The 26810-nt window shown below is 41.4% G+C and overlaps 1 protein-coding gene and 1 long non-coding RNA gene across 2 annotated transcripts; both read right to left on the bottom strand.

Moving 5' to 3' along the window:
* Nucleotides 1-941: 941 nt before the first annotated feature.
* LOC4323849 (anthocyanin regulatory R-S protein) lies at nt 942-26774 on the bottom strand. Its single transcript, XM_015782844.1, has 8 exons — nt 26635-26774; nt 24522-24785; nt 23600-23699; nt 23289-23303; nt 23105-23161; nt 4707-5297; nt 4198-4578; nt 942-1013 (listed from the first exon to the last, which is right to left on the bottom strand). The coding sequence occupies exons 1-8, from the start codon at nt 26772-26774 to the stop codon at nt 942-944; spliced, it is 1620 nt and encodes a 539-aa protein (XP_015638330.1).
* LOC136354969 (uncharacterized) lies at nt 8889-9487 on the bottom strand. Its single transcript, XR_010738912.1, has 3 exons — nt 9455-9487; nt 9254-9352; nt 8889-9174 (listed from the first exon to the last, which is right to left on the bottom strand). It is a non-coding gene; the product is annotated as an uncharacterized lncRNA (long non-coding RNA).
* Nucleotides 26775-26810: the final 36 nt, after the last annotated feature.

The following is a 26810-nucleotide window of genomic DNA, read 5'->3' as shown; positions in this document are numbered from 1 at the left end:
AGCCAGCTGTGCGGCAGGCGGCCAGGCGGTGGCCGCGGGGGCTGCGGCAGCCTGCAGTGGCGGTGGCCTCCCCTTCGTCAGATCCAGGAGGGGAGGCGGCCAGGGAGATAGGTGTTCATGCGGCGGCGGCGGAGCAAGCCGGCCGCGTGGCAAGCGGCCGGGCGGCAGCGGCCCGCACGAGGGGCGGCAGCCTGCAGCGGTGGTGGCGTGTGGGCGGCACGAGGGTGGCAGCAATCTCCCCTCCGCCAGATCCGGGAGGGGAGGAGGCTGGGCGGCGGCGCCGGAGCAAAGCTGGCCGGGTTGTAGCCGACGGAAGGCGGGAGGCCGGCAGCGGGTGTGGAATTAGATTTGTAGATTTTTTTTTGTTGATTTGGGGATAGTTTTGTGATTGATTTGTGGACTGTGGATGGGCATGTATTGTGGATGATTGTGTATGATTTGTGGGGATTTGGGCGTGAGATTGTGGTCGAGGTGCAAACGGCATAAAAACAATGAAAATAAAAAAAATCTTTTAGTCCCACCAACCGGGTCTAAAGATCACCTTTAGCCTTGATTATTACAAGCGGAACTAAAGATGAACATCTTTAGTCCCCGATTCATAGTTTCAGTTCGTAAATTATGACTAGAAACCTTTCTATAGCAGTAATATTAGAAAAAGGTATATGGAACAAATTAATAAAGATCGCGTGGACCCTCTTGAAGTAGTTCTGCATGCTTCCAGCATTATTTTTAATACAATTCGTTTTTATTCTTTATTTTCAATACAATTAATGCAGACCAATATATATCTGGTTTTCACATTTTTAGGACCATATACATATACATATATATATATATATATATATATATATATATATATATATATATATATATATATATATATATATATATATTTATTTATTTCCGACGTGCGAACGCCGCAACGCTCTCAGTTGTCAACATTAGTTGCCTGCTACGGCTGTCCGGAGAGTTTCACTGATCATCGCAGGCGCCACGGCGGCTGAAATGGCATACTGCAAAACAATACCAACACAGTTAGCATCAATGAATGAAAGCTCCATTTTATGCACTCTTTTCGGAGTTTCAGGTCCTCATTAATTATTGTCTTTTTAAAATCCATAAAATCGACATAAACTAATTAATTTTTGTCGTGATTATTATTTAAAACCTAAGTTCTGAGCATATGAAAACGGCGTAGCCAAATTTGTTACAATAAAGTTTCCACAATATTGCGCTTGTGAAACTATGGGTATATATGAACGTATGCATATATATGTATGCCTGTTTGGTTTATTTAAATTTCAGTCTTACTAAATTCTAGCAAATTCAAAATTGGTCATTAAGAAAGTTTGGTAGACCAGGTAAAAAATATATATATTTGGATTACACTCTTAATTCCAAACTTTGGTGTTTTGAGAGCTAGTAAAAGTTTCTAACATTACTAAAAATTAGTAAAATTACAATGGTTCTAGCATGTTTGGTTTACCGCTAAAATAAAGTTGATAAGTTTTTTTTTTTCACAATAAGCCCTTTATCTTTTCAATTTATACAAAAGAATCTAGCTATCAGATCAAGATTAATTCTATATGTTTTCTGAAAAAAAAAAGAACAGTCATATTTACCTACGTTGAAAAACTTAGAACCTAAAATGTTGTCCTCTATTCTCTCCAACCCAAAAGTCTGCCGGGAGGGCAGAGGCCTGCGCGCGGCGGCCAGCGAGGCCGGCGGTGGGGCGCGGCGGCGGACTGCGCTCGCGGGCAGAGGAGGCCCGCGCGCGCGGAGTAGGAGGCCGGGAGGGTGGTGGCCGGCGGCAGCGCCAGATTTTTTTTTCTTTTTTTTTAGAATTTGTGATTCATTAGATTGATCTATTATGTATTTGATTTGTGATGTGAATCTATAATTTGTGATTCAAATTTGATTTGGTGATATGATTGAGGATATCTAGTGAGCAACTCGATTTGGAAAATCAAAATATAGTGAGCAAAGGAACAATGAAAAAAAAAGAAAAAAATATAGTGACCAACCGAGACCACTATCATCTTTAATCCCGGTTTGTAATACCAACCGGGACTAAAGATGGATTTTTAGTCCCGGTTATTTCACCCGTACTACAGGGGGTTGCGAACCGTGGGTAACCCTTTTCTCCAGCAGTGATTTAATTATAATTAAATTCTTTGTATTTATGTTACTCGTTGTTGTACCTTATAGAGCGAGCCCCCCCCCCCCCCCCGCCCAAAAAAAAAGTCTAGGGCATATTTCTTTCGTCATCAAAAGCAAGAAAAATCAACTCATTCTACATGTAACAAATAATAATGAGTATTAAGATGACAGCTTGATTCCGACCAACAGTTTAATCTAGCATTGCAAAACGAAAAGACAACTTCTTCATTTAAATCTTGGATGCACGTATATTACAAATATATCTATCTCATTTAGATAAAAACTAGAAAATAAAATATGCTTAACAGTTTTGAAAGGAGAGAGTACAATATATTAGCTTTAATGTTTTTTTTGTTTTTTTCCTCCTCTCACTTATGTGTTTAATCCATCTATCTTGGAGCACGTCTAAAACTAGCTCTTACTCCCTCCGTCCCTAAATATAAGAGATTTTAGTAGGATGTGACACGTCTGTCCAGATTTGTTATACTAGGATGTATTACATCTCACCAAAATCCCTTATATTTAGGGACGGAGGAAGTACATTATAAGTCAACATTTCTCTTTTTTTTTCACGCTCTCTTCCATACTTCCTTCGTCCTGTAAAAACCAACCTAGAATGGAAAGTAACATTTTCTAGTACAATGAATCTGAACACACCCTTGTCCAGATTCATTATACTAGAAAACTTCACATCTCGTCCTATATTGTTTTTTTATGGGACGATGGGATTATGTGCTTAGTTATAGCAGGTTTATGGTATACAATTATACTGGCTCTAAATCCATATATCCTAACTCTAAATATTTGCTTATTAGTATCGGATTAGACACATCATAATATGATATGATGAATCTGAACAACATTAGGGTCTATCTAGATTCGTCATACTAAGATATCTAGTTCGATACTAGATTTTTATAATCTAGGACGAAGGGATTGAAACCTTTTTTTTTAGATTTTATGGATATAGCGTAATGAAACAAGAGCATTAATAATACTAGGTGATTCCTCGTGCTTTGCGGCTGGAATTACTGAGAAATTATCAATATATTTTTTCGACAATCAAGCTAGACGTGAAAGGAAAAAAATGAAACATCAGAGTTATCAGTAAGACAAGTATATAGTATAAATATTTTTATAGTATATATAGGTAACTATAAATATTTTTATAGTATATATAGCTAACTAGTCTCTCTGTACCAAAATATAAGACAACTATTTTTCCACATATCATAATATAAGGCATGCATGCATGTATAACATCTTTCTCCTCTAAATTTGATTTGCTTTAAATCCTCTACCATCAAGCCCCCCAATCACATTACGTGCATATGCATCAAGGTGATCCAATCAAGAAGGTAATTCAATTCTTTCTTTCTATAAATTTGCATTACTTGTGGGTGTACTTTATATTTTATATTTTGGGATGGAGGTACTACAAGCTGTAAGCTCATCTAAAGATACTATTAGAGCTAACATATACTCCCTCCATCCAAAAGTTTAGAGTGTATTCTTTTGTCATCAAGAGCAAGAAAATAAACTCATCCTACATGTAACAAATACCAAGGATTATACGCATGCATAGAACCAATAAGTATCATTAAGTATTAAGATGACTGCTTAGATATATTCTGGCCAACAGTTTAGTCTAGCATTGTAAAAACAAACAGACAACTACTTCATTGAAGTCTTGGATTCATGGATACTACAAATATGTCTATCTCATTAAGAAAAAGCTAGAAAATAAAATATGCAAAACACGTTTGAATGGAGAGAGTACAATATATTTGCTATAATTATTTTTTTTCCTCCTCTCACTTATGTGCTTGATCTATTTATATATCTTGGAGCATGTATAAAACTAGCTCTTACATTAGAGTCAACGTTAACATTTCTCTTTTTTTTCTTGCTCTCTTCCATATGTGCTCAGTTTTTTTATAACTTTTATGGATACGGCATACTAGTAGGTATACTAGTTAAGAAACATGAGCATTAATAATATAACATATGGAGTTTCTATTAAGTGAGAGAGACAACCTTAGCTCGTATCTTCAGTCCGAGAAGACCATTCGGTGCCGACGCCTGCACCGAGAGAACATCAAGACGGAGGCTCTTGATGGCGTCGAACAACCGTGTCATCATCAGCTCCTTCCACCGGCAGTGCACCTCCAGGTGCAGCTCATCCTTGTCCATGACGATCACACGCACATTGCTTGGGGTGCCCTCCTGGGACTCGGAGAGCACCCAGTGGTGGTGCTCTTTAACAGCTCCGGCATCGCCGCCGCCGATGATCCTCTCCGAGCACGGCTTCCTCTTGGCCGGCCTAGACACCTTCTTCCCGGACTCGAGCTCTTGCACCCTCCTCTCCAGCTCCTTGAGGTAGGCTATCGTCTCAGCAAGGCTGGATGCTTTGTCCACCTGAAATAAGTAACACAGTTATTTCAGTACATAGTAATGAGTAATAAAAGTAACTTAATTTTCGTCATGAAATATCAATGAAAAGTTGATCTACTACTAAATTATTAAGCAGTAAGCTAGGTAGCTACCTTGTCGATGGACGGGACCAGTGATTTGAGAGTGAGGAACATCTCATTCAGCTTCTCCCAGCGCCTTCTCTCGGACATGACATGGTTCTTGATGCTGCTACCAGCGGCACGATTCATCCATGCGCCGCCGCCGCCCACGGCTTTCTTCAGCAACCTCTGCGCCGCCTCCCCGCCGCCGGCCACCGCCTGCTTGTCCAGCTCCGTTCTCTTCCAAGGCACAAAGCACGAGGCGGGAGAGACAACGACGTGGTCCAGGAGCTCGATCCAGCTGCTGCTGCTGTCGTTATCCCAGTTCCTGATCAGGCTGTAGATCATATCATCGTCGATCTCCATGGCGGTGGCTGCTTGTTGTTGCCCGAGGTCGTTGCCTAGCTGATGATCTTCTTGATCTCCTCCTGCTAGTATCGCATCGCTGTGGGCGAGGAAGAGGTCGTCGATGAGCACGGTGTTGGCGTCTCCAGTTTCTTTCGTCAGCGGCGATGATGGGGAAGAAGGGGTACCAGAGCTAATTGGCTCGTCTGAGCATGCCAGAAGTTGAAACTCCCAGAAAGCCGTGGTGATTCGGTTTACCACATTTGGTTCCTCCGGAACCTTTGGAAATATGGGATATTACGGTTACCACACCATCTTGTGAATATAAATTATAATTAAATACAGTGGATTGAGAGCCTTAATTTCTTCATGTCTCTGGTTGCTATTTGTTCACTGAGTTTTTTTTCTTATCCATCCATTACTTTTTTCAACAACAGATAATATCCAATAACTTGTATTTATGTTCGTTTCTTCTTTTTATGAGGCCAATGTTACTACCTAAACATATAAAAATATGTACAATATCTACTTCCTTGTTTATTCTCAATGATATAAACAATTTCCAATGACCTCACGACAAGATAATTGAGCTATTGCCACCAAATTATTACAATGAAAAATAATTTGTGATAATATATTGTACTATTGCAACAATAGTTTTTTTATGACAAATACCTTTATTTTGTTTCAATGATTTACAATAGTTGTTTCACTCAATATTTTTGTTAGAATAGTAATTGAGCTATCACCAAAAAAGCATTATTGTTGCAAAAAAAAACATATTCTATCTCGCCACAATTTTAATTTTTGTGGTAATTTGCATAGTACATGGTTGTGGTAAGTTACTTTTCACTATTTTATATTGCCATGATCAACAAATGCGTTACAATAAAAAAAATTATCATCTCACAATTTAACTTAGTTTTTTTTCCATATGGACATAGATTGGGACAAATTTTATATGAAAATTATAGCTCTCCACAAGATCTAAAATTTTATAGGTGGCAAATTTTTTATATGAAATCTTTTAGATACTCAAGTCTATGATTCAAATCTTAGTTAGTAGGCTCAAATGAAAAGATTTGCATTTTATAATAAAACTAATGCGTAGGTATGTTGGTAAAGGAGACCGTGCGTGGGGGAGAGGTTTTGGTTCAAATCCTGCCATGACAAGGTATCAAAAAGAAATAGTTATGATGATAGTTTAATATTTAAACTTTTTATTTGGCATGTAGAACTAATGCCACATATGAAGTAGTGGTATAATTATTTATTGCAACGATGTGAAGTGTTGCAATATGATTTTTTTTGCCACATCCATTTTGTGGCAATATCGAAATTTGTTTCCACTAAATAAAAATCGTTGCAATTACCTATTACCATTATATTTATTACCATGACTATCAACGATTTTAAAATGGTGGGAACATGTATCTATTGCTACAGTTTCAGCATTGATGACACATTTTTGTTTCATGGCATAAATTATTTTCCTAGTAGTATAGAAGCATAAAAATACATATGGGTTTGTTGAATTAATAAATAAAGTAAAATAAAATGTTTATTTCATTTGTATTTAATTTGCACTTTACTAGTCTATGAATTGTGTACGTGTAGTTTAATTTACACCTTATATATGTAAGTGTAGGTGACTGACAATTTTTTTTAAAAAAATAGACGACTGATAAATAAGAAAGTTGGTATTTATTACAACATCTTTTGGTTATACATAGAGAAAAAAAAGTCTATTCACATGATCTATTTCATTGGTATGGTGCACCGTGCACATGAACCCTAAACTTCTTTTGACTCATTCTACACCCGGTTCTTAAATTACTTTACTTGATCTTTCTTTATACTAACTAGCGAAATTTTAAGATTCCGCTAGTTACATGTGCATTTTCTAAGCTTCCTGATGGAACAATTAAGAAGACTGATAATAAAAAAGGCATGGTACGTATCTGGAGAGGTTCTAATTAGGACAAACATGAGCCTCTCCATTTGGTAGCTTGGGACAATGTATTATGTCAACCAAAAAGAAACGATGGTCTAGGATCGTGAGATTCCTTGGGTTAACATGTTCTGGCAACTTTATGATAGACTCTACTACAAAAATAATTTTTCATGGCGTCACCCTATAATTTTCGCTAGCGGTTATACGCGAAAACCGCTACTAAAAATGTAACGAGGGGTGAGGGGTGAGGGGTGAGGGTTACGGACCGCCAGCGAAAATCGGTTTTCGCTGGCGGCCACGCTAAGAGGTCCGCCATTAAAAATAGCTCTATTTTCGCTGGCGGCTATGCTAAGAGGCCCGCCATAAAAAATTAGGTTTTCGCTGGCGGCTGATTTTCGCTGGCGGCAGCTAACTTGCACCGACTGTGAAAAAAATATTCCCTCTATTAAAATCTCCTCCAATCTTATCCCTTCCCATTCACCTCTCCCATTCCTTCTCTTCCTCCTGCAGCCTCTCCACCTCCTGTCCTCCTCCAGCCTCTCCTCCTCCTCCTCCTGTTGGCGTAGGAAACCACGGCGGATTAGCGACGGTGACGACGGCGACCGGGAGGGGCGCCGTGATCCACGGCCGGGAAGGGCACGGGCACGGGTGCAGGCGTGGTGGATCCGGCCACCGCAGAGCCGCGGGGGGCGGATCTGGCCGCCGGAGGGCCACGGGGAGCGGATCCGAGCGCGGGCGGCGGCGCGCGGCTGATCTGGGCACGGGCGGCTGCTCTCGGACGCCGGCGGCGGTGCGCGGCGGATCCAGGCGCTAGCGGGGAGGCTAGATCCGCCGCCGCCAGATCGGCGGCGCCTGGCCGGTGGTCACCGGGGAGCTGCATGCTAGCTGCAGAGAGGAGGCACGACCGCACGAGAGGATCCTCTCTTCAGTTCATGCGTTTGGTTCTGATCTGTTTGCACGTGGTGGGGTTCAACTGCTCATTATGTTTGACGTTTCTGGATCATCATTTTCTTCTGTTCATGTGCTCATTTTCTTCCTTCGAATTCCAGAAACCATTTCTGCAGCGGGCTGCGGTGGAGGCTGCGGCGGGGCTCTGTGCAGCGGTGGTGGAGGCCGGCGGGGCTCGGCAGCGGCGTCGTCGAGGCAGAGGCAGTGGAGGCTTGAATGCTTGAACTTTTTTGATGCTTGAATGCTTGGGGGAATAGAAATTTTTGACTGTAAATTTAAATTGTGCTTGTGTGAATTGAATTTTTTGACTATAATTTTTGGTTGGGTGAATGGAAATTTCTGTGGATTTTTGAATGTGGAGCGTTGACGGAGGCAGACGGAGCGGTGTCGCTCCGTCTGTTATTTTTTTTAAACTTGGCCAGGATTAACACTGGCGGCTGACACAGTGTTACTCGCCAGCGAAAAAAAAGATGGTTTTCGTAGTAGTGAGAAAACACTGTATCACTGGTGGAGAAACCCTTTGTAGTCCCGGTTCGTAACCCCCCTTTAGTCCCGGTTTCCAAACCGGGAGTACCAATCCGGGACTAAAGATCGCTATCTTTAGTCCCGGGTGAAATAACCGGGAGTAAAGATCGATCTTTAGTCCCGGTTGGTGGCTCAGCCACGTGGCCGGCTGAGCCATCTTTAGTCCCGGTTGGTGTTACCAACCGGGACCAAAGATCGAGCTGACCTTTTTTTTTTTTGCATGGCCCTGTTGCTGCATGGTTTATATATATATATATAAACCATGCATATATATGTTTCAATACATATATATGCATACATATATATATGTATATATATATATATATATTATATTATATTATATTATATGTATATATGGTTCAGTACATATGTATATACATGCATAATATATATGTATTTATACATATATATGTTATGCAAATGCATATGTATATAGATATATATATGACCAAAATATATTTACATTATAGAAAATGTGTACACATGCATATAGAAACATATGTAGTCATGTATTAATTACAATCCATTATATGTCCTAGCTAGCTACGATTTCGACGTAGTAGTAGTCGCTGCTAGCTCAGAAGCTAAGGACCGGTGAATTATGTTTCCGTCGTAGTAGAATTCACCCTTGGGATCAAGGATTTCTTCGTTGATGAATCCCATGAGTTGTTCTTGAACCGCTGCGATAAATTCCTTGTGTGTGGTCAGGTTATCCCTCATGCGAATAAACTATATGAATGTATGAAATTGATTAGTAATTAAACAAGAAATCGTTACGTAATGAAATTTTGAATTTATTTGTACGTACATCGAGCTCTCTTGTGGTGATGATTTGGTCTGCAAGGCAGTGGCAATACTCACACACGTAGTAGCCGCACAAGTTAGTTCCCTGCTTTTGCTTTGCGCACTACAAATAAATGACAAATTAACGGCGTGAGATCTAATTAATATACAGTTGTATGTATTAATTTGAATCGGAGAAATATAAATGTAGAGCATGTGTACTCACAGGAAATTTGAACCTCCGCCTAAGTCTTTCTCTCTAGTTGTCGCGGACCAAATGACGGAACCGAAACCAAGCCCTACATGGAGTTTAAAGATATGATTCGTAGTAGAAATAATTAACATAACAAGAATTTCTTAATTAACAGAGAAACTTATGCCAGTACCTATCTATAAGTTCGAAAACCTTGTCAAACGTAGACTCTTTTTTATCCATTGAGTCATATACATTGACGGTGCAGGCCGACAGGTCGAAGAGTAAAAGCACCCAGTGGAATCTGCAATGTGCGTGGGATGCATTACATATGAAACACTTAGCAAGTTCGTACGGGAATGAAATTTGGTATGTAGGAAGACAGTAAAATTAAACTAACTCTGTGTTGTACGGTAACAGTATGAACGTCTTGTAATGCTGCGCCTTCAGGAGATGGACGAGATTGTCCTCTGTTTCCTGCGGATATTGGTCGAGCATTGCAACGTTTACTCTCCGAGGGTCGATGAATCCAGTATCGAAAACCCTCCGCCGTCGGGCCCGTTGAATCTCCATTCTACAACGATAAAAGGGAGTATTTTATTTTATATAGTCTACTTATATACAAGGACCTAATTAATTAAAGGAGACGTAGTAATTAAGAATTATAATTGAACGATATACTTACAAAGTCCAGCAACTCATAATAGAGACGTCGAGGGCGTCCAGCTGGTATACTTCGTAGATTCCCTTGAAATTGATCTAGAGAATATCATCTCCTTGCAAGAAGTCCGGGTCTCTGATCCTCGCTCCGATCATCTCTCTACCGGTGGCGCTCATCTCCACGTACAGCTGATGGAACTTGTACATTTGTGTGGGTAGGGACTGCACCAGCTCGGGCTTGACAAGCGGTTTACCGAGTTCGTACATGTATTTTAATTCCGCCTTTTCTATTGGTTCAACTCCTAGCAATTGATCCGTAGTTAGACCGGTGTCAATAATAAATTCTTCTCTCGTCATGTCTTCCCCGGTCACCAACGGCTCGATCTCCTGGTTTGGTTGCTCTCCAAGCTGAGGGACTGGTTTGGACTTTCCAGAAGATGCTTTCTTCAGTGTTCGCTCATAGTCCGATAGCTTGATGGCCTCCTTGACAGGTGTAGACATACCACTGAAGAAATTCCTGACACTGGGGTCTATAGGAATCTTCTTTTCTGGACTTCGAGGCTTGAATTGTCTCTTGACTTCTGATGCAACGTAAGCGTCAAGCTCCTCTTGCGTGCAATCGTACCCCGGGTCCTTGTTCTTGGCGGCGTCAACTTTCGCCTTCTTCGTTGCCCTTGTGTGGGCAGGCGGTGGAGCTGGGGGGGCCCTTGATTTTGAAGGTGCCGGAAGAGGAGCTTGCGGAGGAGTAGGTGTAGGAGCACGAGGAGGAGTCGGTGCAGGATCCTGAGGAGGAGTCGATGCTGGAGCCTGAGGTGGAGACGGTGCTGGCGGAGCATGAGGAGGAGACGGTGCAGGATCCTGAGGAGGAGATGGCGGAGCCGGAGGAGATGGTGCACGAGACGCCGCTTGTCGCCTAGGGAGGATGATGTACCGCCTGCGCCATAGAATAATGGCATGGCTTGTGTCTCGTAGATGCGTCTCACCGTCTCCTCCAGGGTAATCCAGCTCGAGGTCCTCGTACGCGCCTTCGACCAACTCAACTTCGACCTTCGAGTATCCTGCTGGAATCGGCCTGCAGTGGTAAGTACCTGAAGGGTCCGTTGGGATGGCCATGCCCGACGCCACCTTCATGTTGTGAGAGATTATTTATTAGTAATCAACATATATAAGCAGCAACTAGCGGAATGGCTAAATCTTACCTTTATTGATAAGTTCTTGAAAGGAATATGCAGCTCACATGGTGTCCGCTGAGTGATGTCATCAACGGGACAGGTCGATTCGTCCTGTGTTTGCATGGCGTCCATGCTCTGTGATCCTACCTGCCCCGTTGAGGCGCAGCTGCTACGGTTTACTGACGGGCTCACCATTGCAGGAGGAATGGTCGGCTGGGGATCATGGGACCGATGTGCGGCCATGCGTTCATCAACCTTCCTTGCCACCTCCTCTTGCATGTTGACTTCGTAGCTCGATACCCGGAACTCTAGGTCTGCAATCTTCGCCTCGGTATCTCTCTTGCTCCTCATCCGACTCCTGTACGTGTGGATGTCCTCCTTGAAACCAATCTTCCAAGGAATCACCCATTTCCCTCGTGTTCGTCCTGGATGCTCTGGAGTATGCAGGGCGAGTGTCAGCTCGTCCCTATCTCTGTCTGGTCGGAACGTGCCCTGAGAGGAGGCTTCCACTGCATCTGTTAGTCGTCGCGCAGCCTCTCGTATCTGATCGCCGAAGACCAGTGAGCCATCAGCTGGGTTGAGCGTTCCACCGTGAGCATAGTACCAGAACTTCGATCGTTCCGGCCAATTGGCTGTTGCCGGTTCGATACCCCTCTCAATCAAGCTAGCCTCCATCTCCTCCCACTTCGGCATCGCGACGCTATAGCCTCCTGACCCCAAGTGGTGATGGTACTTCTTCTTGGCGGTATTTTCTTTGTTTCTTTCCATCATCGCCTGCCCTTGTTCACCTGTCTTATATGCAACGAACTCGTCCCAGTGATCCCTTAGCTTTGGGAATGTGTCGAAGTTCGGTGTCTGCCCCTTCAGTATATACTTCTGGTACAGATCTCCCTTGAAGCTCTGAAACTGTTCTGCCATTTTCTTCAGAGTCCACCTTTTCACTTTGTCCTCTGTACCCGCAGGAAGGGTGAATGTCTCGAGCATTGTGGTCCACAGCATCTCTTTCTCCGAATCTGGGACAAAGCTCTCATGATCTCCGCGTGCCCTTGTTCTTCGCCAGTACACCGTACTGACAGGCACGTTATCCCGCACAACCCAACCGCTGTGACGTACATAGTTCTTGGCGGCTTCGGCCGGGGCACTAGGACGTCCATCTTCTTCCACTTCCGTTATGATGTGCCGACCCTCAAGCTTCTTCGCTGCACCTCTTGCCCGCGTGCCCTCTTCTGTCCAACGGAGGGTTGACTACCACTAGCCTCCTCCTCCTGGTTCCCCTCCACATCCCTTTCCACGTGCCCCTGCTGGTTCCCCTCCGCATCCCTCTCCACATTCCCTTCCTCGTTCAAGTACTGGTTTGGATCCTCGTTCCCCTCTTCTTCATTCCAGTACTGGCTGCTTCCCTCCGCGATTGTATCGTACAATATCTGTTCCTCATCGCGGTCAGCCATCCGTTGATACAAGAAACATCTTCTAAGTCACGAGACATTTATGTTTTAACAATCTAAGTCATGTATGCTAAGTGTAAATGTCGTACATTAGAACCCTACACAACCTTACGTGCTAAGTCTAATTACAAATCGTGATATAAGCTAAGTCTAGGTGACGTATATTATACAACCCTAGCTAGTAAATAATTATATACTAAGTCTAATTACAAATAAAATAATCTTATATTAAAACTCAAATAATATTACATGCTAAGACTAAAATAGTCATGTATATGCTAAGTGTGTCGTGCGTATATGCTAAGTCTAATTAAGACTACAATAGTCAATTGCTACTTGTCGCACCAATTCCGTAGTCAATAATTACATACTAAGTCTAATTACAAATAAAGTAATCTTATATTAAAACTCAAATAATATTACATGCTAAGACTAAAATAGTCATAAAATAGTCATGTATGCTAAGTGTTTCGTGCGTATATGCTAAGTCTAATTAAGACTACAATAGTCAATTGCTAGGAGTCGCACCAATTCCGTAGTCAATAATGTCATACTAAGTCTAATTTGCAATAAAATAATCTTATATTAAAACTCAAATAATATTAGAACACTACACAATCTTATATGATAAGTCTAATTACAGGTCTAATAATCTTAATTAATTGCATTACAAATATAACAATCATTTATATTATTACGTCACTTGCCTGCTCCAATTCCTTCTAGGGCTAGCTCTTCCACTCAGGCTTGACGGACGACTCCGACAACACGTCTTTTCTGCAAGATACAAAAAGATGTATTAGGATAAATGCGAAGTAACATATATATATATATATATATATATATATATATATATATATATATATATATATATATATATATATATTGCATTTCACGTTAACGTTCGTCCTCGTTCGTTCGCTTGTTCTCATTCACGTTCGTTCCCTCGTTCTCGCTTGTCTTCGTTCGATCGTTCTCGTTCTCGCTCTCGTTCGTTCGATCGTTCTCGTTCTCGTTCACGTTCTCGCGGCAACGTACGTTGACGTGTTCGTTCTCGCTCTCGTTCGTTCGATCGTTCTCGTTCTCGTTCGTTAACGGCGGTGTGGCGGCATCGGGGCGGCGGTTGGCGCGGCGGCGTGGCGGCGTGGCGACGGCGGCGGCGGCGTGGCGTTGCGGGGCAGTGGCGGCGGCGGCGGCTTTGCGCGCGCGGCGGCGAAGGCGGCGGCGGCGTGGCGACGGCGGCGGCGGCGTGGCGTTGGCATGCGGCGGCGGCGTGGCGAGCCGGCGGCGGCATTGCGCGCGCGCCGGCGAAGGCGGCGGCGTGGCGTGCCGGCGGCGGCATTGCGCGCGCGGCGGCGAAGTCGGCGGCGTGGCGTGCCGGCGGCGGCTTGGCGCGGCGTCGGCGTGGCGCGTCGTCGTCATGGCGCGGCGTCTCGTGGCGGGCGGCGCGACGGAGAGAGATCGAGATCGGAGAGATCGAGATGAAGGGAGATCTGGCGGCGGCGGCTCTCACCCCAGAGATGCGGCGACAGCGGAGGAGGCGGAGGCGGCGGCGAGGACGACGAGCTCGAGACGACGGCGAGATACGGCGGCGTCGGCGCGGGGATTTGCCCTAGACAGTGGCGGCGAAGGAGAGAGGCCGAGAGAGATCGATCGGCCGAAAACGTCTAAGTGTTGGTGAAGAAGACGAGGGCGCACCGGGAATATATATACCCCCGGATCTTTACTCCCGGTTGTTCTCAACAACCGGGACTAAAGATATCTTTAGTCCCGGTTGTTGAGAACAACCGGGAGTAAAGACAAGATCTTTACTCCCAGTTGTTGAGAACAACCGGGACTATCTTTAGTCCCGGTTGTTCTCAACAACCGGGAGTAAATATCTTTTTCCGCTATTTCGAAATTCTTTTTAAACCCGGTTAGGGTTAAGAACCGGGACTAAAGATTATAGCACTGCATATGATTTTCGCTTACATATGTGTTTATAAAATAGAAGTTAATGCATTAACATTATTTAAAGTACAAAGATTAATGACAATTACTTCGAAAAATTATTTTTGTCTGTAATAAATTAAGTGGATAAATCGTAATAAGCAAATATATGACTTATAATTAATAAAAATTCCAATAATCATATATACTTAGCTTATATATGAATGATATTATTATATTGGTAAAAACTCTAATTAAGATATGTATGTACATACTGCATGATTTAAAATTAATAAAAATTGTAATCATCATATATACTTAGCGTAGGAATTATATTAAATTAAATGCTAAAAACTCTAATTAACATATGTAAATGCCACATGCATGATTTAAACCTTTTAAAAATTCGAATAGTCATATATAAGTAGCATATGAAAGATAGTAAATTAAATTGTGAAAAACTCTAATATATGAATGATAGTTTTAAAAATATATTAAATTTAATACTTTTAAAAATTCTCCAGTCAATTATAATTAGCATATGAATGATAGTAAATTAAATGTTAAAAACTCTTATTAACATATGAAATTGCCACTTGCGTGATTTAAAACTTTTAAAAATCCTCTAGTCAATTATAATTAGCATATGAATGCTAGTAAATTAAATGTTAAAAACTCTAATTAACATACATATGAAATTGCAACCTGTGTGATTTAAAACTTTTAAAAATTATAAGTATCACATATAACTAGCATATACATGATTTAAACTTGTTGAAACCTCTAATAATCGTGCGTAATTAACATATGCCATACATCAATTGATTTATATGGATAATCAATACATCCAAAATAGTTTACATCGTGTACACAATAATTACGGCATTACATCGGCGGTGACGGTTGACCGCACGTACTTTCTCCTCACTATTGTTCCCTCCTTGTGATCGCTGCGTGAGTAAGGGGTGTCTTCATTTGATAGGAGGATGCTAGGGTCAATCGTCACCGTGAAAGGGGGTTGCCCATCCAACTGATCGTAATCCTCGTCAGTCTTGTCCTCAACTCCGACGATTTTTCTTTTGCCTGGGAGAACCACTTGACGCTTAGGCTCATCAGGACCTCTGCCCTTCTTTCCTTTGCTAGACATGTCCTTCACGAAAAAGACTTGCGTTACATCATTGGCAAGGACAAAAGGTTCGTCCGAGTATCCAACCTTGTTAAGGTCAACAGTTGTCATCCCACTGTCATCAATCATTACGCCTCCACCAGTCAACCTAACCCATTGGCACCGGAACAGAGGAACCTTGAGAGGACCATAGTCAAGTTCCCATATGTCCTCGATGGCACCGTAATACGTGGCAGTTGTTCCATCGTGTCCCATGGCATCGACACGAACAGCGCTGTTTTGGTTCGTGCTCTTCATGTCTTGGGCTCTCGTGTAGAATGTGTACCCATTGATCTCATATCCCTGGAATGTCGCAATCGACCCAGACGGTCCCCTCGCCAGGAAGGCAAGTTGTTGGTTGATCGACTCGTTACCCATGAGATGTTGTCGTAGCCACGCGGGGAAAGTATCAATGTGATGCCGTGTAATCCATGCATCGGACTTACCGATGTTCCTGGCGCGAACTAGAGCCAAGTGCTCCTCGATGTAAGGAGCTACCAATGAAGAGTGTTGCAGAACAGTGAAATGGGCTTTACGGAATAAATTGTTGTCTACCGTCGTTATTGCTTTCCTTCCGAGAGTTCCCTTTCCCCGTAGTCTCCCTTCATGGCGTGATTCAGGTACCCTGATTGGGCGAAGGACTTCGATAAATTCTACGCAAAATTCGATGACCTCCTCTGTTCCATAACCCTTGGCGATGCTTGCCTCTGGACAAGCACGGTTACGAACATACTTCTTCAGAACGCTCATGTACCTCTCGAAAGGAAACATGTTGTATAGGTACATAGGCCCGAGAATACGGATCTCTTTCACAAGATGACAAAGCAGATGCGTCATTATATTGAAAAATGAAGGTGGAAATATCAACTCAAAACTGATGAGACATTGCACCACTTCATTCTGAAGGGCTTCTAATCTATCCGGATCGATGACCTTCTGCGAAATTGCGTTCATGAATGCACATAGCTTTGTTATTGTTGCCCGGACATTGTCTGGAAGGATACCCCTTATTACAACTGGTAGCAGTTGTGTCATCAACACGTGACAGTCATGAGACTTTAGGTTTGTGAACTTCTTCTCCTTCGTGCTTATTATTCGCTTGATATTCGTGGAGTATCCAGACGGTACCTTTATGCTCTCCAAGCATTCAAACATACTTTCCTTCTCTGCCTTGCTAAGAGTGTAGCTGGCTGGACTCAAGTAATGGCTTCCTTTCTCCTTTGGTTCCGGGTGAAGGTCGCCACGTTGTTCCATATGCTTCAGATCATTACGTGCTTCCAGTGTATCTTTCGACTTTCCGTATACACCTAGGAAGCCAAGAAGGTTTACGCAAAGGTTCTTAGTGAGGTGCATCACGTCGATTGCGTGGCGTATGTCCAAGAATTCCCAATATGGTAACTCCCAAAATATAGAGTTCTTTTTCCACATCGCCGCGTGACCATCTTCGCTCTCTATAGGCTGGCTTCCAGGCCCATTTCCGAACACTACTTTAAGATCTTTAACCATAGCAAACACTGTTTTCCCGCTGCGATGTTTAGGCTTCGTACGGTGGTCGGCCTTATGTTCGAAGTGCTTGCCTTTCTTCCGTACCGGGTGGTTTGCTGCAAGGAATCGACGATGACCCATGTATACAACCTTCCTACAGTGCTTAAGATACGTACTTTCTGTTTCATCCTTACAGTGAGTGCAAGCCTTGTACCCCTTGTTGGACTGTCCGGATAGGTTGCTAAGTGCAGGCCAATCGTTGATGGTTACGAACAGCAGCGCTCGTAGGTTAAACTCCTCCTGTTTGTCCTCGTCCCACACGGGGACACCTTCCTTCTTCCACAACTGTTTAAGATCTTCGACCAGTGGTCTTAGGTACACGTCGATGTCGTTACCAGGTTGCTTGGGGCCTTGAATAATAATCGGCATCATTATGTACTTCCTCTTCATGCATAGCCAGGGGGGGAGGTTGTAGATACACATCGTAACGGGCCAAGTGCTATGGCCGCTGCTCATCTCTCCAAAAGGATTCATGCCATCCGTACACAAACCAAACCGTATGTTTCGTGCGTCCTTTCCAAATTCTTTAAATTTTCTGTCGATGTTTCGTCACTGCGAACCATCGGCGGGGTGTCTCAGCATCCCGTCCTGTTGACGCTCTTCAGCGTGCCATCGCAACATTCTAGCATTCCCCTTGTTCCTGAACAAACGCCTTAGCCGTGGTATTATAGGGAAATACCACATCACCCTAGCAGGAATTCTCTTCTTTGTTAGCTGCCCGTCAACTTTCTCCTGGATCGTCTCGTCTAATCTTGTATCGTAGTGCTTTGCAAACAGGGCATGCTTCTAGGTTCTCATACTCCTCACCACGATATAGGATACAATCGTTCGGACATGCGTGAATCTTATGAACTTCCAGTCCTAACGGGCAGACTATCTTCTTAGCCTCGTACGTTGTCTCGGGCAATTTGTTTCCCCCCGGAAGAATGTTCTTGACTAGTTTCAATAAATCGCCAAATGCCTTGTCACTAACCCCATTTTTTGCCTTCCATTGCAACAACTCCAGAGTGGTATCCAACTTTTTGTGCCCCTGCTCGCAACCTGGGTACAATGAAGTTCTGTGGTCCTCCAACATCTTGTCCAATTTATGGGCCTCCTTTTCACTTTCGCAGTCCTCCCTGGCGTCCTGCAACATCTGACCAAGATCATCCGCAACGTCGTTACCATCAGCAGCTATTTCCTCCTCGCCCGTTTGATTTCCTTCAAATCCAACATACTGAGCAAAGTCCGGAATATTGTCGTCTTCCACTTCATCTTCTTCCATTTCAACACCTTGCTCTCCATGGGATGTCCAACAATTATAGCTTGGCATGAACCCCGACTCAAACAAGTGGAAATGAATAGTCCTGGATGCAGAATACTCCTTCTGATTCTTACACTTATTGCATGGACAACAAATAAAACCCCTTTGCCTGTTAGCTTCGGCCACTCTCAAAAAATAGTGCACACCGTCAATAAACTCTTTGGACCGCCGGTCAGCGTACATCCATTGCCGATCCATCTACATGAGTCAAAAAAAACCGTACACAAATAATTATTCTTACAATAATGACAGTCATACAATAATTATAAGATATCTTTATTCATACAAAAATCATAAAATATTACACCAAATAATTCTTAAAAACTATTTGTAAAGTTTTAAACTAATTTTAATGTGTTTTACTTCTTTTAATTTTCATTTTAGTTTGTTTTCTATTATTTAAGATTAACTTTCACTAGAGTTTTCCTTCTCAACTATTTTATAAAACCTTGTTTAGCAAATGAACTAAATTTCTATATATTCTTTCTTCCCCACACACATTTTCTCTCTCATCAACTTACAACTAAATTTTGGAGATAAAAAAAGTGTGCAAAACATAGGTGCAAATGTAGTATGACAAAAAAAAACATTGGAGGATGAAGTTGCAAACCTTTTAGGCACCTCCGATTTGTATGTAATCACCAAAATAAATTCAATAGAAATTTTGGCATGACCTCCCCTCTTTTTTGAAGAAATTTTGAAGCTTGCTCGGGCAGCTGGAGGAGGAAGAAGACATATATATATATATAGGGGTGGGACTTTAGTCCCGGTTGGTAGCACCAACCGGGGCTAAAGATCACCGGGATCTTTAGTCCCGGTTGGTATTACCAATACCAACCGGGACTAAAGTTACGCTTTAGTCCCGGTTGGTGACATGACCTGACAGCATTCGAACCGGGACTAAAGATGATCTTACCGGGACTAAAGATCAAATATGCCCGTTACCCTTTTGAACCGGGACTAAAGATCATCTTTAGCCCCGGTTTTTATTGCATCCGGGACTATTGTGGAAATCGGCCGACCGACGAAAGATGGTTTCTCCACCAGTGTTAATCCTGGCCAAGTTTTAAAAAAAAATAACAGACGGAGCGCCTCCGTCAACGCTCCACCATTCAAAAATCCACAGAAATTTCCATTCACCCAACCAAAAATTATAGTCAAAAAATTCAATTCACACAAGCACAATTTAAATTTACAGTCAAAAATTTCTATTCCCCCAAGCATTCAAGCATCAAAAAAGTTCAAGCATTCAAGCCTCCACTGCCTCTGCCTCGACGACGCCGCTGCCGAGCCCCGCCGGCCTCCACCACCGCTGCACAGAGCCCCGCCGCAGCCTCCACCGCAGCCCGCTGCAGAAATGGTTTCTGGAATTCGAAGGAAGAAAATGAGCACATGAACAGAAGAAAATGATGATCCAGAAACGTCAAACATAATGAGCAGTTGAACCCCACCACGTGCAAACAGATCAGAACCAAACGCATGAACTGAAGAGAGGATCCTCTCGTGCGGTCGTGCCTCCTCTCTGCAGCTAGCATGCAGCTCCCCGGTGACCACCGGCCAGGCGCCGCCGATCTGGCGGCGGCGGATCTAGCCTCCCCGCTAGCGCCTGGATCCGCCGCGCACCGCCGCCGGCGTCCGAGAGCAGCCGCCCGTGCCCAGATCAGCCGCGCGCCGCCGCCCGCGCTCGGATCCGCTCCCCGTGGCCCTCCGGCGGCCAGATCCGCCCCCCGCGGCTCTGCGGTGGCCGGATCCACCACGCCTGCACCCGTGCCCGTGCCCTTCCCGGCCGTGGATCACGGCGCCCCTCCCGGTCGCCGTCGTCACCGTCGCTAATCCGCCGTGGTTTCCTACGCCAACAGGAGGAGGAGGAGAGGCTGGAGGAGGACAGGAGGTGGAGAGGCTGCAGGAGGAAGAGAAGGAATGGGAGAGGTGAATGGGAAGGGATAAGATTGGAGGAGATTTTAATAGAGGGAATATTTTTTTCACAGTCGGTGCAAGTTAGCTGCCGCCAGCGAAAATCGGCTGCCAGCGATCCTAATTTTTTATGGTAGGCCTCTTAGCGTAGCCGCTAGTGAAAATAGAGCTATTTTTAATGATGGACCTCTTAGCGTGGCCCCCAGTGAAAACCGATTTTCGCTGGCGGTCCGTAACCCCTCACCCCTCGTTACATTTTTAGTAGCGGTTTTCGCGTATAACCGCCAGCGAAAATTATAGGGTGACGCCATGAAAAATCATTTTTTAAGTAGAGAAAGGAATCACATGATTTTCAGAAATATAAGTCTCCACCTTTTTAAGTTTGTAAAATGTAGATTTAGATCATATTTTACCTTGGTTATTCATATAACAAAACATAGCTATATACCATCCACAGATTACAGAATGGCTAGACAGCATGTAGTGAAACCTATACAATTTTTCTTTTTTGTAATTTTTAGAGTAAATTTCACAAAACTATAGGTACTTTGATCAAACTATTGCAGAACTACAGATTTAAGCCGTTGTATCACAAAACTAAATATTTAACACCATATATATCACAAAATTACATATTTAAGGTTAAATAAAACTGCATATTTAAAATTGAAGTTATCATAAAAATACAGCTTTTAGAGTTTAAATCCCTAGCTCCATTATTATGCTGCAGCTATAAACATTATTGTTTTGTGACTAAATTGGTTCTAAAACTTATAGTTTTGTAATAATTTAGTTACTAAATATGTAGTTTTGTGACACTTCATTTTAAATGTGTAGTTTTGTGATAAATTTGGTGTTAAATGTTTAGTTTTGTGATAAACCTAGTTAAATTTGTAGTTTTGTGATAGTTTGGTCATGGTATGTGTAGTTTTGTGAAATTTACTCTAATTTTTATATATTTAATATATACATTGTAGGAATATCTCCTACATTATCTTTTTTTTAAAAAAATCTAACAAATTTTCCCACGTAACTTAAATATATGAAAAGCTAGATTTTAAAGGTAGAAGACACAACACTAGGGAAGTAAGTCTAATTAACGAGCAAACTAATTTTCAGTGAACTGTGAGTTGGTGCATTAATTTAATTTCGTGAATATACGATGACATTAACACATGGTCGTATCCCAAGAATTTGAGGTACGGTCGAAGTACTAAACACAAAATGAGACCTTATATTTTAAAATGCCAAACGATACCAAAAAAAATGATTTCATTTGGGCTATCTATATATTGACCAAAGTTACACAAAGACTAGGGCTATACCTATTTTTCAATCCATCGCAAGAGGTCAATCTCTACCAGTACAGTCAATCTTTGCTCAATCAAAATCGCGGCTGGCAACACCCTCTCTATCCACATCAAGAAAGCTAGCTAAGCTAGTGATCAATCTAATGTGATAATCTCTGTGTTAAGTAGGAATCGTGTGTGACCAAATGATTGCTAGAGGAACACAGATGGATGCACAACAGATATGGCTGGGGAAATTAAGGTTACGAAGAAGAAGAATTTATGTCCTAAGACAACAATTTGATTTTCTTTAGGAAGTGCAAAAATAGAATCCTGAATACTTGAAACGTATGTTAACATCGTCCTCTAAGCTATGTAGTTTCTTTGAGGTAGCTAAATCATCAAAAACACTTGTTCAAGTCGAGAAAATTAAGAGACATCTTCAAACCAAATCGGTGGATAATTGAAGAGGGGAGCTTGAAGAAAGAGAGAAAGAGGAGGTCCTGAATTGAAGCATACTAGAACTAATGCATTATGCGGCCTAATATTGTAGACTCTATTCCATCGCTTATGCTGAACGTGCCTACTCCCTTTGTCATATAAAAAGCCAACTTCTGAATATGAACTTGAACATACGTTATGTCCAGATTCGTAGCTAGAAGTTGATTTTTTATGAGATGAAGAAGCTAGGGAGTATATATATGCGGCCTGCAAGTATTGCAACGTCTTTGCAAACCCTATCGTCTGCACACTCTTGCATGTAACAAATTAATTTAGTTAAGGCTTGCCTAGCTAGCTAGTGTTGTACACTCACGTATATATTATATTATCATATGTTATATACTCCCTTCGTACTTATAAAGGATGTTGTTTTAGATATCGATACCGACACGGTCTTCAAAATACAACTTTGACTTCTTATTTCTATAAAAATATTTATTAAAAAATGATACATTGTACTTTTATGAAAGTATTTTTTAAGACAAATCTATTCATATATTTTTTACATTTTCAAACTCAATAACTTGAGAGTTATTAATGATTTATATTCTCAAAATTTGGCTTAAACATTGTTCTAAATGACTTATTTTACGAGTATGGAGTGAGTATATATATATATAATTTAACGTTGTGTATGATTATACTCCCCGTACATCCTTAAAAGAAGGTAATCTAGGTGAGGATTTGGTACCATCTAAGATAATAAATCTGAATAATTAACCTAGCTCATATCCAGATTAATTCATGAGTAAGCGCTTACCGGATCAGTGGTCCCAAGCTCAAGTACGCCATTCATGAAGGGGACGCAGACAATTGTCTGTATAACCGATCGATATTCATTTCATTAATTAATTAATTAGCTGATGCAGATCAGAAATATAAAATATATATAGGACGTACGAACATCAATTTGGCCTCAAGAAGCATGTACAATAGGTATGTACCTGAATAGAAGCGTTCTGCAACAAATTATTGGCGATCCAAAGAGACACAGCATGTATGCACATAAGTTAGTACTAGATCGATCAACGTAGTCCCTCCATCCTACAATAACTAAAATAACTTAAGCTAAGGTAAGATATATATGACAAATCCTAACACAACATGTCTAGATTCTATCCAAATTTATTATTTAGAATGTATCATATCAGATCTTATCATACATCGTTAAGATATTTTAAGACGAAGAGAGTACAACTATCCTATGTCATTAAGATATTTTAGGACGAGGTTTAATGTACTAGTACGAAAGTACGTACCTGGCTAAGAGCTTGCGTGGAAAGGCTTTGCTATCAGCAGACTGAGCGTTGCACAGCCAGGCACATCCATTGCTTGCAAAGCTTTTACCTGGCAAACTGACAGTGCATGCATACACCACCAGACCAACACGGTAACAACAATTCAGTACGTACTGTGAAATCTTTTTGTCAATATATACATAAAAAATTGACTGCCAGCTGCATGCTTGACTAGCTACTAGTACTACCTTGGATTTAAAATATTAGTACTGGAGTACCTAGTAATACATGATTACTCCACTTATCAGTGCAAATGAATTTAGGCCCTCTTTAGTTCACGAAAAGAAAATTTTTTTTTGTCACATCGGACATTTAACCGGATGTTGGAAGGGGTTTTCGGATACGAATAAAAAAACTAATTTCGTAACTCCCCTGGAAACCGCGAGACGAATTTATTAAGCCTAATTAATCTTTCATTATCACATGTGGGTTACTGTAGCACTGATGGCTAATCATAGACTAATTAGCCTCAAAAGATTGTTCTCGCGATTTTCATGTAAACTGTGCAATTAGTTTTTCTTTTTATTTATATTTAATGCTCCATGTATGTATCTAATGATTCGATGTAATGTTTTTGGGAAAAAAATTTTGGGAACTAAACAAAGACTTATTACACTAGGAATATAGCCCAGCTCTTCAATTAATTTGTGCCAAACTCATTCCTCACTCCAACAACCTCTCTATCTACGACACTCTCCATTAGGTAGTTTCAAATCTATTTCTAGGATTCTTTTTTCGGGAGAGAGTGAGTATATGTTATAACACACTTCTTAACCGCCATCTGTGTGGCACCATTCAGATATAAGGAATTAATCGAAGTTTTCTAGGCCGAAAGAAATGTACCACTAACTAATTATACTATATATCAAAGAAGTATACCATTGTCCAGGCCGGAACGCATAGGTCATGCAGACCATGTAGAACCATTCCATGTTGCCGAGATCCTCCGGCGACAGCGCGGTGACAGGCCTCCTCCTCCTCTGCTGGTCTGCACACTCGCCGGAGAGGAGAGAGCTGTACAGCTCCCTCAGTTGCTCGCTTCTCTGCAGGAGGAGCTGCTCAGCCGTGAGCTCCATCGTCGAACTGCCTATCTTCCTCGTCTTAACCTCGCCGTTGTAGAACCCGTCCTTCCATGTTAGGACTCTACATTTGGCGGAGCCAGAAAAATTTTTAAGCACAAGCAAACTTCAATTAATATAACTATTATTTGCTATAGAAATTTCATCATTAATTTACTCATCAATATTAAAATTTTAATGAAGTTTTTGTTGGCGAGTTGAGGCGGCTTCTACATGTAATAGATTAATTTGTAAACATGTACGTGAATAAGAGAGAAATCAATTAATTGATGTCACCAGTACTATACATATGGTATGGTGAGGAAGAAATTAGGGGAGAACATTTTAAACCATCCAGGGTATTATTTGTCCTCGATCGTTTGTGTTCAATATGGTCCAAATAGATTAGCTGGCCTTGTTTCTAAGGTTGCCACGAGCGATAAAAGTATAGTTTTATTATTTTTATTGCATGTAGTACTTGCTTTCATCCACTACATATATGTATGCTATATATTACATGTTTTAAATATATTTTTGTGCTGGTTTATAGTGTATTCAATTTTTTTTCTCTGCATTTATATAATATTCGTGTTGAGTTTGCATATTTGTTCATGTACGTATACAATTCCACTTACGCAAACCTCTATAGACTTAATTACAATTTTTTACTCCATAACGTCTACTCCATCTGTTCTATTTTAAGTGCAGTTGTGGGTTTCCGTATCCAATGTTTAACCATTCGTCTTATTTGAAAAAAATATGAAAAAATTAAAAAATAATAAGTCATGTATAAAATATTATTAATTTCTTATCATCTAAAATCAATAAAAATACTAATCATCAAAAAAAACTTAAAATAAGACGAACGGTCAAATATTAGATATGAAAACCCACAACTACAGTTAAAATGGAACAGAGGGAGTATATCAATTGAGGTTGGACACTATGCATAGGATAGTATATATAACCATTAGGACTTAATTAGCGTATGAGCTTTGACTAATAAGACAAGAAAAAACTGAATGAAACAACAAAAATAATTTATCGGTAAAACTTTTATATATGTGTTATTGCTTATTCGTGGTTTAAAACACAATGCTGAAAAGTAGACTACAATGAGAAAACCCCTCAGAATCAAATTAAGTTTCAAAATTGAAATTTTGGCTGCGAGCCATGCGACTGATATGCTAACAAGCAAATGATGAGCGGCTAAACCGGATTGTTATGGTTTTATCATTTCCTCAGTTAATATGGAAATTCATATGTTTGTTTTTTATGTAGGACTTTATTTTATCCAGCAACGATTTGGTACGAGGTCTTCTAAAACTGCAATCATTTGGCACTATTTAAAATTCATTTGGATTGAAGGATTAGGGATAGCTAAAATAGAGAAAATTATCCCTTTGTTAAGTCCAAGGAAATGAAATATAATTAAGCACGAAATTAGGAATACAGGATTTTGGACATACAGTGATAGGAAAAACGTAGTATTCGAGTGCCGTGGCACGTTAAATTCTATGGATGAAAAAACACAGAAAAACAACAGGAACATCTGATTGAATGGAGCGAAGGAAAAACACGGGAATTAAAAGAAAGAGATAATTACGAAGGTATTTTCCCAAAAGGTTGAACCCTGTGTTAAAAATACTCCAAAATTCCTATAATTTGAGACAATCCTCAAGAATTTCAAATGAATTTAGTGGACCGTTCCTTCGTTACAAAGGATTCATAAAAAATAATATTTTTTGCGGGGCATAAAAATTAATATAATCCTTCAATTTTTCTCCAAAATCTCTTCGTTCCAAAGGAGCCCTATTCTTTAGGTTGTTTGGCAAGATATATTCCTATGTTTACCAAATTCCTGTGTTAGAATAGAAACAACCGATCTCATATTTTTCCTATGGAGTAGAGTCTATATATGACCAGTTAATTACCCTGGACGAGTAGTTGAAATGGACCAAAAGATGGCATAGGTCCAACTGATGCTCCTCACGGCAGCAGCAAGCTGCTTCCTGAATTGCATCGTCCCTGGCTGTAGGGGTTCTTCTTGAGCTGAAGGAGCAGATGCCATCATCACCACACTATAAGCAATCCTGCAGATACATATGCG

The sequence above is a fragment of the Oryza sativa genome, chromosome 1, assembly GCF_034140825.1.
Source record: "Oryza sativa Japonica Group chromosome 1, ASM3414082v1".
Lineage (NCBI taxonomy): Eukaryota > Viridiplantae > Streptophyta > Magnoliopsida > Poales > Poaceae > Oryza > Oryza sativa.
This window is presented reverse-complemented; position numbering and strand designations above follow the sequence as displayed.

Bases quoted from the DNA above. Each gene is read 5' to 3' on its own strand.
- LOC4323849 (XM_015782844.1), bottom strand. From the start codon at position 26,774: ATGATGGCATCTGCTCCTTCAGCTCAAGAAGAACCCCTACAGCCAGGG. The intron at 24,786-26,634 runs GTAATTAACTGG...CGCCAAATGTAG, and splicing joins ATTTCAACTACTCGTCCAGG to AGTCCTAACATGGAAGGACG. The intron at 4,579-4,706 runs GTAGCTACCTAG...TACTTATTTCAG, and splicing joins TGGTCCCGTCCATCGACAAG to GTGGACAAAGCATCCAGCCT.